At 45.9% G+C, this 13735-nt stretch overlaps 1 protein-coding gene across 7 annotated transcripts; it reads left to right on the top strand.

Annotated features, from left to right (window-relative positions):
• The first annotated feature begins 1701 nt into the window (after positions 1-1701).
• Positions 1702-13724, top strand: LOC118092276 (zinc finger protein 260-like). 7 transcript variants are annotated; one of them, XM_060280484.1, is made up of 7 exons: positions 1702-1782; positions 4537-4772; positions 5252-5755; positions 5960-6041; positions 6301-6383; positions 9629-9755; positions 10959-13724. In XM_060280484.1, exons 3-7 carry the CDS (start codon positions 5342-5344, stop codon positions 12428-12430), a joined length of 2178 nt encoding a protein of 725 aa, XP_060136467.1. In that variant the 5' UTR covers positions 1702-1782; positions 4537-4772; positions 5252-5341; the 3' UTR covers positions 12431-13724. The 7 variants fall into 7 exon arrangements, with proteins under 7 accessions (XP_060136467.1, XP_060136471.1, XP_060136469.1 ...); XM_060280488.1 differs by having other exon boundaries at positions 1708-1782; positions 4537-4683; XM_060280487.1 differs by lacking the exon at positions 1702-1782 and adding an exon at positions 3280-3427 and having other exon boundaries at positions 4537-4683.
• The last annotated feature ends 11 nt before the right edge of the window (positions 13725-13735 follow it).

The raw sequence follows: 13735 nt of genomic DNA, 5'->3' as shown, positions 1-13735 counted from the left end.
AGGGCCATCCAGTCCACCCCCTGCCAAGCCGGAAACACCATCAAAGCATTCTTGGCATATGGCTGTCAAGCCTCTGCTTAAAGACCTCCAAAGAAGGAGACTCCACCACACTCCTTGGTAGCAAATTCCACTGCCGAACAGCTCTTACTGTCAGGAAGTTCTTCCTAATGTTTAGGTGGAATCTTCTTTCTTGTAGTTTGAATCCATTGCTCCGTGTCCGCTTCTCTGGAGCAGCAGAAAACAATCCTTCTCCTTCCTCCATATGACATCCTTTCATATATTTGAACATGGCTATCATATCACCCCTTAACCTTCTCTTCTCTAGGCTAAACATACCCAGCTCCCTAAGCCGTTCCTCATAAGGCATTGTTTCCAGGCCTTTGACCATTTTGGTTGCCCTCTTCTGGACACGTTCCAGCTTGTCAGTATCCTTCTTGAACTGTGGTGCCCAGAACTGGACACAGTTGGGATGGCTGAAGGCACTTCCTGTGATGCTCATGGGGAAACTGTGGGAAGTTTAGAAATAGTCATTTGCTGGAAAGGGAGAGGGGAAGCTCTTTCCACCCCAGCCAAGTCCTGCGCAGACCGCGGGGCAGATCAAACTCCAGGGGCACTTCAGGACAGAAGAGCGCCCAGCCATGAACCCCAGAGGCATTTGGATGGAGGGCAGAGAGGGCAGGACGGGGAAAGCATTTCCAGCTCTTCTTTGATGGGAAATGTTGACCTCATCTTGCTGGCCCAGTGGGTCAACCCTCACTGGGATTGTGCTGATAGTGGCGCTTTCCTGCTTTCCCTGCGTTCCAGAGGGCCTCGGCTGTTGTGTTTCTTGCTGTGCATTAAAACCAATAAGTTATCTGCAGAAATGGAGACATGACTTCTCAAATACAGCTAGTGGGTGGTAATTTGACTAAATTAGTGTGTCAGCAAAAAGATTTGCACTAGTCCAAGGAGGCGTCCCTGCCTCACTCTCCTTCCTCCCACTGTGCCTGGTGTCTCCCCCACATCTGCTCTCAAGGGTTGGGGAACTCCCAGAGCAGATTTGGGGGGAGGGAGAGGAGAGGGGGAGAGCGTTCGGTTGCTGCACAATGAGAAATCCTTACGCAGGCACTGCCAACCTTTGGGGCCAGTGAAAACATTTCCAGGTGCTTAGAAAGTTGGTGTGAATTTACCTCTTTCACACTATTAGATTTTTGCATGTTCTAAAGTACAGTTGTAGATTTTTTTCTTAATTTTATTGTTTAATCTTTCTGTAAATCACTTTGAGGTTCTTCTTGTTTTTATAATCAAGCTTTGGGATAGGTTTTATGAAATAAATGAAAAAAAGCAAAAATATGTTTTCAGTTTTGGGAGAGTGCTGTTGGGGGTGTCAGCTACAAAACGACGGAGGAAGAGTGGCATAACACCCAGTGGCTGCCTTGGAGCCTGCCATAGCACTAAAATAATTGCAGAAAGCGCTTTCCTTCCATGGGCGTACCCAGGATCAAAACTGGGGGGGCGGGGCGGGCATGCCGGCCACGCCCCCACCGCAGCCACCCGATTGGTTGGCATGCTATGACGTGACCGGGATCCACCCAGGAGGCGTGGTCAACGTCCACGCCCCCCGGAGGGGAGGGGGCGGTCACGCAACTCCTCCCCACCGCCCTCTGCTCTTTTTACATAAAAAAAAACCTAGAGGGGGAAGGGGATCTCGGAGGGGGTGGGGCCAGATCCTCCAGAGCAAAGCTCCCTCCCCTGCGTCACTTCCTGCATGTTTTGCATGTCTCCTGCGCAAGGGCTGCCTCGGTGAGTCTCCTCCCTCTTCCCCCTTTGGGTGCAGTGGGGAGAAGGGGGTCCCAGGACTGCCGGGGAGGATGCATTCGAGGGGGTCCTGTGCGTATAATGCATGGGGAGGGGGACCCCCCAGTCAGAGGATCCGGCACCTTCCTTCTCCGCAAAGCCAGGGAAGGGGAGAGATTGCAGGAGCTGTGGAACGGTGCTCTTCGTAGAGATGCGAGGAAACAATGGCCTGCTAACAGACCCCCCCTTTCAGATTTAGGAATCAGCCTCCTTTGTTAGAAGAGGTTGCAGCCAGGCAGAAACATTCAGACATAAAATCCACCCAAACGAGAAACACAACTTGACCTATGCAGTAAATAAATAAGGAATGTTGGAAGATGGAGGGCAGAAAAAAGAAAGTGCGTCTTCATGCGAACTCCCTCCTGCAGGAGGCAGGGATGCCCACCAAGCTAAATAACTATATTATTATTAATTATTATATTTATACCCTGCCCATCTGGCTAGTTTGCCCCAGCCACTCTGGTCGGCTTCGTACACGTATAAAAATACAACAAAAAAAGAAATAATAGCAATCCAAAACAATAAGATTAAAATAAATAACTTCTATCAGATGAAACAATATTCAATAATGCATTATAATCTAATAGTAAACAGTAAAATTAAACATCAACAAATAATAGTTAAACAATTTACACTTATCAGTTACAATAAAGAATTACTAATCCATAATCTATAAAAAATAAAGGAAAGTCTCAATGCAGATATCACAAAGCATACAAAACCATGCACGTAGATGGTTTTAAAAAGGCAATGAGGCCGATTCATGGTTCCCACGATTCTATGGAGGAAGCCAGGGCTCTTTGAAATGCTCTGATCCTGCTTTGCAAACACAGTGCAGATGGGGCGGGGTCTCTGTGTGTTGTCTTTTCCCTTTTCTTATGGAATAACTATTGAGTTTTGTAAGCAAGGGTCACAGGACTAATAAATGATACAAATAAATAGACGGAGTCTTTTCGCTTCATTTGTAGATCACAAAAATACTATAATAAATTTGGAGGCAAATCCACAACATATGCTGAATTATTGGTGATCAGTGCATGAGTTTCTGGTTCATGAATGGGTTTAAACAAAGTGGGAAACGGGAGAATCATAGAATCATAGAGTTGGAAGAGACCACAAGGGCCATCCAGTCCAACCCCCTGCCAAGCAGGAAACACCATCAAAGCATTCCTGACAGATGGCTGTCAAGCCTCTGCTTAAAGACCTCCAAAGAAGGAGACTCCACCACACTCCTTGGCAGCAAATTCCACTGCTGAACAGCTCTTACTGTCAGGAAGTTCTTCCTAATGTTTAGGTGGAATTTTCTTTCTTGTAGTTTGAATCCATTGCTCCGTGTCCGCTTCTCTGGAGCAGCAGAAAACAACCTTTCTCCCTCCTCTATATGACATCCTTTTATATATTTGAACATGGTTATCATATCACCCCTTAACCTTCTCTTCTCCAGGCTAAACATACCCAGCTCCCTAAGCCGTTCCTCATAAGGCATCGTTTCCAGGCCTTTGACCATTTTGGTTGCCCTCTTCTGGACACGTTCCAGCTTATCAGTATCCTTCTTGAACTGTGGTGCCCAGAACTGGACACAGTACTCCAGGTGAGGTCTGACCAGAGCAGAATACAGTGGTACTATTACTTCCCTTGATCTAGATGCTATACTCCTATTGATGCAGCCCAGAATTGCATTGGCTTTTTTAGCTGCTGCATCACACTGCTGACTCATGTCAAGTTTGTGGTCTACCAAGACTCCTAAATCCTTTTCACATGTACTGCTCTCAAGCCAGGTGTCTCCCATCCTGTATTTGTGCCTTTCATTTTTTTTGCCCAAGTGTAGTACTTTACATTTCTCCTTGTTAAAATTCATCTTGTTTGCTTTGGCCCAGTTGTCTAATCTGTTAAGGTCATTCTGAAGTGTGATCCTGTCCTCTGGGGTGTTAGCCACCCCTCCCAATTTGGTGTCATCTGCAAACTTGCTCAGGATGCCCTCAAGCCCATCATCCAAGTCATTGATAAAGATGTTGAACAAGACTGGGCCCAAGACAGAACCCTGTGGCACCCCACTAGTCACTACTCTCCAGGATGAGGAGGAGCCATTGATGAGCACCCTTTGGGTTCGGTCAGTAAGCCAGTTACAAATCCACTGAATGGTAGCATTGTCTAACCCACATTTTACCAGCTTCTTTACAAGAATATCATGGGGCACCTTGTCAAAGGCCTTGCTGAAATCAAGATAGGCTACATCCACAGCGTTCCCTTCATCTACCAGGCTTGTAATTCTGTCAAAAAATGAGATCAGATTAGTCTGACATGACTTATTTTTCAGGAACCCATGCTGACTTTTAGTGATCACAGAGTTTCTTTCTAGGTGCTCACAGACTGTTTGCTTAATGATCTGCTCTAGAATCTTTCCTGGTATTGATGTCAGGCTGACTGGGCGGTAATTGTTTGGGTCCTCTCTTTTCCCCTTTTTGAAAATAGGGACAACATTTGCCCTCCTCCAGTCTGGGAGAGAGCAGAGTTAACAGTCTTCAACACTTAGCCAAATTCCTAGTCAGGAGCCCTTGTTGAATGAGGAAGATAATTTCCCCCTGATGTTAACAATAAAACAGTATAAAGTGTTGGTCTATCCATGAACATGGGAGGAGCGTTCAAAGTGAAGATAATGATTTGTGTTTAAATATCTCCTCTCAATCTCCTCTTTTCCAGGCTAAACATACGCAGCTGCCTCAACCCTTCCTCATAAGGCTTGGTTTCCAGACCCTTGATCCTCTTGGTCACCCTCCTCTGAACACCTTCCAGCTTGTCCACATCCTTCTTAAATGGTGGCTCCCAGAACTGGACACAGGACTCCAGGTGTGGTCTGACCAAGGCAGAAGAGAGTGATACGGTTACTTCCCTTGATCTAGGCAGGTCCTCCCAAGTTTCCCAGTACTTACCTGCTGGTGAGGACCAGATCCAAGATAGACGATCCCCTTGTTGCTTCTTCCACATTCTGGGAAATGAAATCTTGTGAATGTTGGAGATTCCAAGGGTGGCGGGAGGGAGAGCAGCTCTTGAGGAACCCAGGGATGGGACCCCCTTTCTAGCCTAGTGTCCAAATTACACTCTGTACAAATGACTCACTTGTCAGTTACAGCTCTGACTGGATTCACATACTGAAAATACTGAAAGGCAGGAGCAACCAGGCTCATTCATAGCACAGAAATCCCTTCAGTTGCCTGCACATTTTGCATGGTAACTTTCCTTCTAGGAGGGCTAGAGGCTTCCTTCTTCTTGCCTGCTTGTTTCTTGAAGAAAGCTAAGAACCTGAGCTGTAAGTGGTACAGGCCTTGTTCCTAGCAAGACTCAACCATGCTTGCTCAGGCGACATTTTTCTCTCCTGACAGTGTATGAATTTTAAAACAATGTATTTGGTTTGTAGGATTTGCTAGCAGTTCTCATAAGGACAGACGGAACTTGGCAGAAGACCAAGGGTTCCTTCCAATCTCTTGGAGGCTTCCTGAGAGCCCAGATGGATGAACAAGACTCAGCTGGCCCTGAAGCAGGAAGAGGCCATGCCATCGAAACTGAGAGCAGTGAAGGATTCTGGGAAAGCTCCATGCAGAAGATCCTGGGTGAGGAGGACACTCTCCATTCAGATGTGCAGAGCCAGCTGTTCAGGCAGTTCTGCTACCAGGAGGCCAAAGGACCCCGTGAGGTTTGCAGCCAACTCCACCACCTTTGCCATCAGTGGCTGAAGCCAGAAAGGCACACAAAAGCTGAGATGCTGGACCTGGTGATATTGGAGCAGTTCCTGGCTGTCCTTCCACCGGAGATGGAGATCTGGGTGAGGGAATGTGGAGCGGAGACCAGTTCCCAGGCGGTGGCCCTGGCTGAAGGTTTCCTCCTGAGTCAGGCAGAGGAGAGGAAGGAGGCAGAGCAGCAGGTGAGAGAGACTTCCCTCTGGATCCTCCTAAGGGACTCTGAACAGGAGGGAGAGTATACCCAAATTCCCTCCTAATGGCCCATCCTTTTTTTGGAGAGCATCCAAGGAATGATATCAGATACCACCAAATTTCCCCCCTCAGACATTCCTTTTCTAATCCTTCTCACTATTCTCTGCTTTGAATCTTTGTTGCTTCTTCAACAGGGAAAGGATCCGTTTGCAGAAGTGGGCCCAGATTCCTTTGAGACAGAGAGGACTCCGTTGGACACCAGAGAGAGGCCACTGGGTAAGGAGGAATGGGGTTTTTCTCTGTTTGGTCACATTCTGTGGATTTTGAAACTAATCTCCGGGTTCTTTTAATCATCTTGGAGAAGACACTGAATTGTGTATTTTTGCACAACTAAAATATAAAATGGATACCAATGTCTCACATGCACTCAGCAGGTGAAACTATTTCTATGGCCCATCTGTGGTTAGAGATGCACTAATTTGCCTCTGAGGAAAGCATGTACTCATGATCTCCCACTTCCCTTTATTTCTCACAGATGACAGAAGGATGCCAGCAAAACCTCCTCATCCATCTTTTCATGGTAGCGGAGAGGAAGCAGTGGCTGTAGAACCAGATGCGGTAAGGAAGGAGCATTGTGGGGAAAGGAGCAGGCAGGGTTCCTCTGAGGCTGAGGAAATCTCTCTCTTCCTGCTCTGTCTTCTTGCTATACTGATGGTGGAATGCTAGTATATGTTGGGAAGCAGGTAAGAAACCATAGGAAAAAGTTGCCAGGATTCACCTAATCAGCCTCCTCAGTTGCACAATGGGCTTCTCCCCCCTTTCCTCCTACTCTCCGTTCCCCCATGCGCCCCTTGAACTTGGCTTTTGCGCATCAGGAGAGTTCCACCCCAGAACAGCGCACAGGGAGAGTTTATAAGGAGGGGGTCCTTCCTTCTGGCAACAGGAATGCTTTCGCAGACATAGTGATTTGAAGACCACCGTGCCGTGTGGAGTTCCACCCATTCATACAAAGATGAATACCCATCGTTTAAATTTTAAAGACACAATAAAAAAAGATCAAGATATTAAAAGAAACAACCAGACTTAAAATGTGCAGCACAACATTCCCATTAAAACAGGTGAGGTCCCTACAAACTGGAGGAGGGCAAATGTCCCCAGCCTCAAAAAGGGGGGAAAGGAAGAACAAGTTAACTACAGTCCGGTGAGCTTGACATCGATACCAGAGAAGGTACCAGAACAGATAATTCAACATTTGGTCTGTGAGCATTTAGAAAAGGATGCTGTGATTAGTAAGCATGGGTTTCTCCAACATAATTCATGCCAGACCATTCTAATTTCTTTTTTTGATGGAATTACAAACCTGGTTGATGAGGGGAATGCTGTGGAAGTAGTGTATCTTGATTTCAGTAAGGCTTTTGACAAAGTCTCCCATGATATTCTCACAAGGAAGCTGGTGAAATGTGGGTTGAATGAGGTAACTGTTAGGTGGATTTGTAGCTGGTTGATTGACTGAACCCAAAGAGGACTCATTTAATGGTTCCTCGTCATCCTGGAAAATAATGACAAGTGGGGTGCCGCAGGAATCTGTCCTGGGCCCGTTGCTGTTCAACATCTTTATAAATAACTTGGCTGAAGGAACTGAGGAGATATTCATCAAATTTGCAGATGACACCTGTCACAGGGTCGCTGGCGGCTACTCTAGAGTAACGACTCCAACGCGTTGCCTTTTCATGCTTTTATTATGTGCAGACTATTTACAGTGCAGAAGCTGTACAATGTACATGTTCTCAGTCTGGGGCAGTACCCCGGAATGGGGATTCCTGCGTCTTTTTCCAACAAAGTAGTCTGGGAATCCCCAATCTCCGCCCCCTTTTCTTCATGCGCAGCTCCGGAACAGGAGGGAGGGGTCTTCTAGCCGTGTTTTCCTGCCTCCCTCTTTCCCTCTCCCTTCCTTCCTCTCCCGGTCGGCGCAGAGGCTCTGTGACCCTGTCCGAGCCCTGCCCTCTATTTCCTGTTTCCCCGCTAGACTCATCTCCCCCGCTTGTGCTGGGAGAGGAGCTGGTGGTCACGATGGGAGGGGGCAGTCTATAGCTCCTGTCCCTCACAACACCAAACTGGGAGAGGTAGCTAATGCCACAGAACACAAAATCAAAATTCAAAATGACCGTAGCAGATTGGAGAACTGAGTGCAAGCTAAGAATGTGAATTTCAGTAGGGACAAATGTCAGGTTCTGCACTTAGGCAGGAAGAACCAGATGCACAAATATAGGATGGGGAAAACCTGGCTTACTAGCAGTACAGTTGAAAAGGATCTAGCGGTCTTGGTGGACCACAAGCTTAACATGAGTCAACAATGTGATGCAGCAGCAAAAAAAGCGAATGCTATTCTAGGCTGCATCAACAGAAGTCAACAGATCAAGGCAAGTCATAGCCCTGCTCTAATTTGCCTTGGTCACACCTCACCTGAAATACTGTGTCCAGTTTTGGGAGCCACAATGTAAGAAGGATGTTGACAAGCTGGAACGTTGCAGGGCAACTAGGATGATCAAGGCTGTAGAAGCCAAGTCTTATGAGGAACGGTTGAGAGAGTATGTTTAGCCTGGAAAAGAGGAGCTATGATAGCCATCTTCAAATATCTGAAGGGTTGTCACATGGAGGATGGAGCAAGCTTCTTTTCTCACGCTCTAAAAGGTAGGACTCGAATAAAAGGCTTCAAATTGCAGGAAAGGAGATTCTGACTAGACATACGTAAAACTTTCTGACCCAGCTGTTCAACAGTGGAAGAGTCTCACTCCGGAGGGTGTGAAGTCTCTTTCCTTGGAGGTTTTTAAGCAGAGGTTGGATGGGCATCTGTCAGGAATACTTTAGCTGAAATTCCTGCATTGCCAGGGGTTGGACTAGATGGTCCACAGGGTGATAGAATCATAGAACCCTAGAGCTGGAAAGGACGCAAGGGTCATCTAGTCCAACCTCCAACGAAGGAGAGTCTACAGTTTCGCAAGGGAGTTGTTGTTGTTTAGTAGTTTAGTCGTGTCCGACTCTTCGTGACCCCCATGGACCATAGCACGCCAGACACTCCTGTCTTCCACTGCCTCCCGCAGTTTGGTCAAACTTATTTTCGTAGCTTCAAGAACACTGTCCAACCATCTCGTCCTCTGTCGTCCCCTTCTCCTAGTGCCCTCAATCTTTCCCAACATCAGGGTCTTTTCCAAGGATTCTTCTCTTCTCATGAGGTGGCCAAAGTATTGGAGCCTCAGCTTCACGATCTGTCCTTCCAGGGAGCACTCAGGGCTGATTTCCTTAAGAATGGATAGGTTTGATCTTCTTGCAGTCCATGGGACTCTCAAGAGTCTCCTCCAGCACCACAATTCAAAAGCATCAATTCTTCGGCAATCAGCCTTCTTTATGGTCCAGCTCTCACTTCCATACATCGCTACTGGGAAAACCATAGCTTTAACTATACGGACCTTTGTTGGCAAGGTGATGTCTCTGCTTTGGAAGATGCTGTCTAGGTTTGTCATTGCTTTTCTCCCAAGAAGCAGGTGTCTTTTAATTAAATTAAATTAAAAGTCGCAAGGGAGTAGCAATTATATTTCGTTCTGTTAGTTGGGCTGGATGAGGGGATTTGTAGCTGGTTGCCTGACAGAATTTCAAGATGATGAACATAGATGGTCTGCGGTACATGAAACCCTATCAACGGGTTTCTTTCTTTTTTTAATCTGCCTTCTCTAAGTGCTCACAGACCAAATGTTTGATCTATTCTAGGACCTTTCCTGGTATTGATGACAATGTCACTGGCCAGTTAGTGTAGTAGATAATCTTTATGCTGTCTTAGAGGAAGATACTTTTCTTTTTCATTTTAGGGTCCAGTGTGCTTTGAAGATGTAGCTGTTCATTTCACAGATGAGGAGTGGGCATTGCTGGATCCTGGCCAGAGAGCTCTGCATAAAGAACTAATGGAGGAGAATCATAGGATCATGGTCTCTCTCAGTAAGGCTCCCTGTTGGATCACGATATCTCTTGAAATTCCATACGTATATCTATGTCAGTGATGGCGGACCTATGACACGCGTGTCAGACATGACACGCAGAGCCCTCACTGCTGGCACACGCCCCATCGGCCCATTCGCACTGTTATTGTTGTTCCCCCCCCCATTTGTTCTCCAGCTCCTCCTACAGCTTGTCTCCACTAGAGCTTGTCTCCGCTACAGCTTGTCTCCGCTGTTAAAACCTGGATGCTTTCTTGTTGTTGTTGTTGTTGTTGCTGGTAGCCAGAGATTGGTTTTTAACCCTTTCTGTGCTGTTTTTTTCTGGTGCTTTGGCAGACTATGATTGGGTGTAACAGCGTTCGTTTTTTAACCCGTTCTGTGCTGGTTTTTTTGGCACTTTGGCAGACTATGTCGGTGTTACATGTTAGTTCCAGTGAAGGTATTATTCGTCATTTATTTCTGTTCTCTTTCCCCCTAAAAAAGTGCAGCAGCTTTGGGGCATCCTCCACAAAAAAGCAAAGCAACTTTTGCACCCCCCCAAAAAAACCTCCAAAACTTTGGTCAGCAGCTCCCCCCAAAAAGCTCAACAACTCTGGGCACTTTGTGATAAATAAGGGTTTTTTTGTTTGGTTAGGTTAAATAATTAGTTTTTTTGGTTTATTAAATAGTTATATATTACAATTATAATTTTTTGTTATTTAAACTATAAATATCGCAAAATTATGGGGTTTTTCTTGAAGTGACACACCACCCGAGTTATGCTCGGTTTTTTGGCGAATTTTGACACACCAAGCTCAAAAGGTTGCCCATCACTGATCTATGTGAAAAACCTCCAATATTTTGATGGAGCTCAACAGCGCCACCTATAGCAGCTGGGATTCTAACACACCCACAGCTCTAAAAGATTTGCCTGCAAATATTCTTCCTCCAGTTATGTCTTTTTAAACAGTAATCAGGCTGGACTGAACTGCCAGGGCCTTTAAAATGTAGGCTTTAGGTTGTAAGGGAAGTTGAAAGAATTTCAGTTGGGTTATTCGTTTTTGGTTGACAAAAGAGATGACTGCCATTGGCTACGGCACAGATTCCATATTCGACTCAACATAATCCATCAATGAAAAGAGCCTGTTTTTTTATCCCTGTTTTTCTGCTATTGAAGAACTGCATTTGTTCCTGAAGCTATACTTAATTTCTCTCCTTGGTGCAGGTGCTGAAGAATTGCAAATGAAGAATGAGGAAGACCCCGACAGAATGCGCAGAGAGGAGAAGCCGCTTAAATATTCGGGGTCTGGAAAGAGATTCAGTCAAAGCTCCCACTCCACTTCCAGTCTAACAAATCCCTTGGGGAAAAAACTCTATCAGTGTTTGGAATGTGGAAAGAACTTCTGTCGGAAATCCCGCCTCACTTACCATCAAGTAACTCACAGTGGGGAGAAACCATATCAGTGTTTACAATGTGGAAAGCGCTTTAGTTGGAAGAGAAGTTTCAATTCCCATCAAAAAATTCATACAGGGGAGAAACCCTATCAGTGCTTGGAATGTGGGAAGAGCTTCAAACGGAAGGATGCTTTAACTTTCCATCAAAGAAGCCATACAGGGGAGAAACCCTATCAGTGCATGGAATGTGGAAAGAGCTTCAGCCGGAAACATAGTCTGACTTTCCATCAAAGAAGCCATACAGGGGAGAAACCCTATACGTGCTTGGAATGTGGAAAGAGCTTCAGTCAGAGGGCCAGTCTCACAGTCCACCAGAGAATTCATACAGGGGAGAAACCATACAAGTGCTTGGAATGTGGGAAGGAGTTCTATGGGAAGAATATGCTCACTTCTCATCAAAAAGTTCATACAGGGGAGAAACCCTATCAGTGCTTTGAATGTGGAAAGGGTTTCCGTCACAAGGGTGAGCTCACTGTCCATCAAAGAATTCATACAGGTGAAAAACCATATCAGTGCATGGAATGTGGAAAAAGCTTCACTCAGAAATCCAGTCTCACCTCCCATCAAAGATTCCATACAGGGGAGAAACCATATGAGTGCTTGGAGTGTGGAAAGAAGTTCAGTTGGAAGACAATGCTCACTTCCCACCAAATGATTCACACAGGGGAAAATCCCTATCCGTGCTTGGAATGTGGGAAGAGCTTCAATCGGAAGGATAGTCTCACCCTCCATCAAAGAACTCATACAGGGGAAAAACCGTATCAGTGCTTGGAATGTGGAAAGAGCTTCACTCAGAGAGCAGGTCTCATGTACCATAAAAGAACTCATACAGGAGAAAAACCATATCAGTGCTTGGAATGCGGAAAGAGCTTCACTCACAGAGCTGGTCTCATGTCCCATCAAAGATTCCATACAGGGGAGAAACCATACGAGTGCTTGGAATGTGGAAAGAGGTTCAGTTGGAAAAATATGCTCACTTCCCACCAAATGATTCACACAGGGGAGAATCCCTATCCATGCTTGGAATGTGGGAAGAGCTTCAATCGGAAGGATAGTCTCACTTCCCATCAAAGGATTCATACAGGGGAGAAACCATATCAGTGCTTGGAATGTGGGAAGAGCTTCACTCAGAGAGCAGGTCTCATGTACCATCGAAGAATTCATATGAGGAGAAACCATATCAGTGTATGGAATGTGGAAAGAGGTGTAGTCAAAGGACCAGTTTCACTTCTCATTGAGTAACTCACAGTGGGAAGTAACTACCTCAGTGCATGGAATGGGGAAAGAGTCTCAGTCGGAAGAATAGTCTTACTTCTCATTGAAGAGTAGAAACCATATAGGTGCATGGAATATAGAAGGAACTTCAATCTGAGGGCAAGTCTCACTTCACAACAAAGAACTCACGGGCAAAAACCATATATGTGTGTGGAATGTGCTTCACCTGGAAGGAAACTCTCAGTTCCCATGAAATAATTCAAACAGGGAAGAAACATACCAGTGCATGGAATGCAGAAAGGGCTTCACCCAGGATCAAAGCCTCACCATCAAAGAATTCATATGTTGGAAACCATAGAAATGCTTGTAATGTGAAATGAGCTTCTGCCGTAGCTCCAATTTCACTTTCCATCAAGAAACTCACAATGAGGAGAATCATAGAGTGTCTGAATTATAGAGTTATAGCATTTGAGAGGACTCTGTGTGTTGTCTAGTCCACCCACCTGGAATGCAGGAATCTCCACTATGGCAGATGAGCATGCAACCTCTTCTTAAAAACCTCCACGGAAGGAGAACCCACCACCTTCTGAGGCAGCCTGTTCCGCCCTTGAAGAGCTCTTACCTGTAGAAGGTTCTTCCTTCCTGATGTTTAGCCTGATTCGCTTTTCTTGCAACTTGCATCCATGACTCTTCCAGAGCAGCACAAAACAGACTTTCTTCATCTTGTCCCCTCTTCCATGAGACAGCCCTTGAGATATTTGAAGATGGCTATCATATCTCTTCTCAGTGTCTTCTTTTCCAGGCTGACCATTCCTCACAAGGCTTGGTTTCCAGACCCTTGAACGTCTTGGTCACCCTCCTCTGCACCCATTCCAGTTTGCTTGTTTTCTGTTCCTGTTCCATGGTGTCAGGGACTGGGCAGAGGGGGACAGGTGGAGACCGCCTCCCCAGCCTGACCCTTCCAGAGAAGAAGAAGACAGTTCAGAATTTCAACAGGGGTTTGAGGGAGGTCACAGCTCAGAGGCAGATGAGGGGGAAAGCTGGGAAATAAGGGGAGATGAGGGGGAAGAGGAATCACCAGGAGAGGAATAGCTGACAGACAGTGTCTTTAGAAAGCACTCGGGACATCACCATTAGTCCAAGGGGCTGCGTTCTAACCCTCTTGTCTGTAAATATTGAATAAAAAGCAGATGGTAAGGACTTTTCCTTGTCTGTTCCTGGCAACCTGCTGTGGGGGCTGTTTCCTCTGCCGCCTGACACGTAGACTAGTCTGACTTTTATTGTATGTTGAAAAATTCCAATAAATTTTCTTCCACCCTCACTCTTTTGGAT

This window comes from Zootoca vivipara, chromosome 12 (assembly GCF_963506605.1).
Source record: "Zootoca vivipara chromosome 12, rZooViv1.1, whole genome shotgun sequence".
Classification (NCBI taxonomy): Eukaryota; Metazoa; Chordata; class Lepidosauria; order Squamata; family Lacertidae; genus Zootoca; species Zootoca vivipara.
Note: the sequence above shows the minus strand (reverse complement) of the source record. Positions and strands in the feature narration are given on the sequence as shown.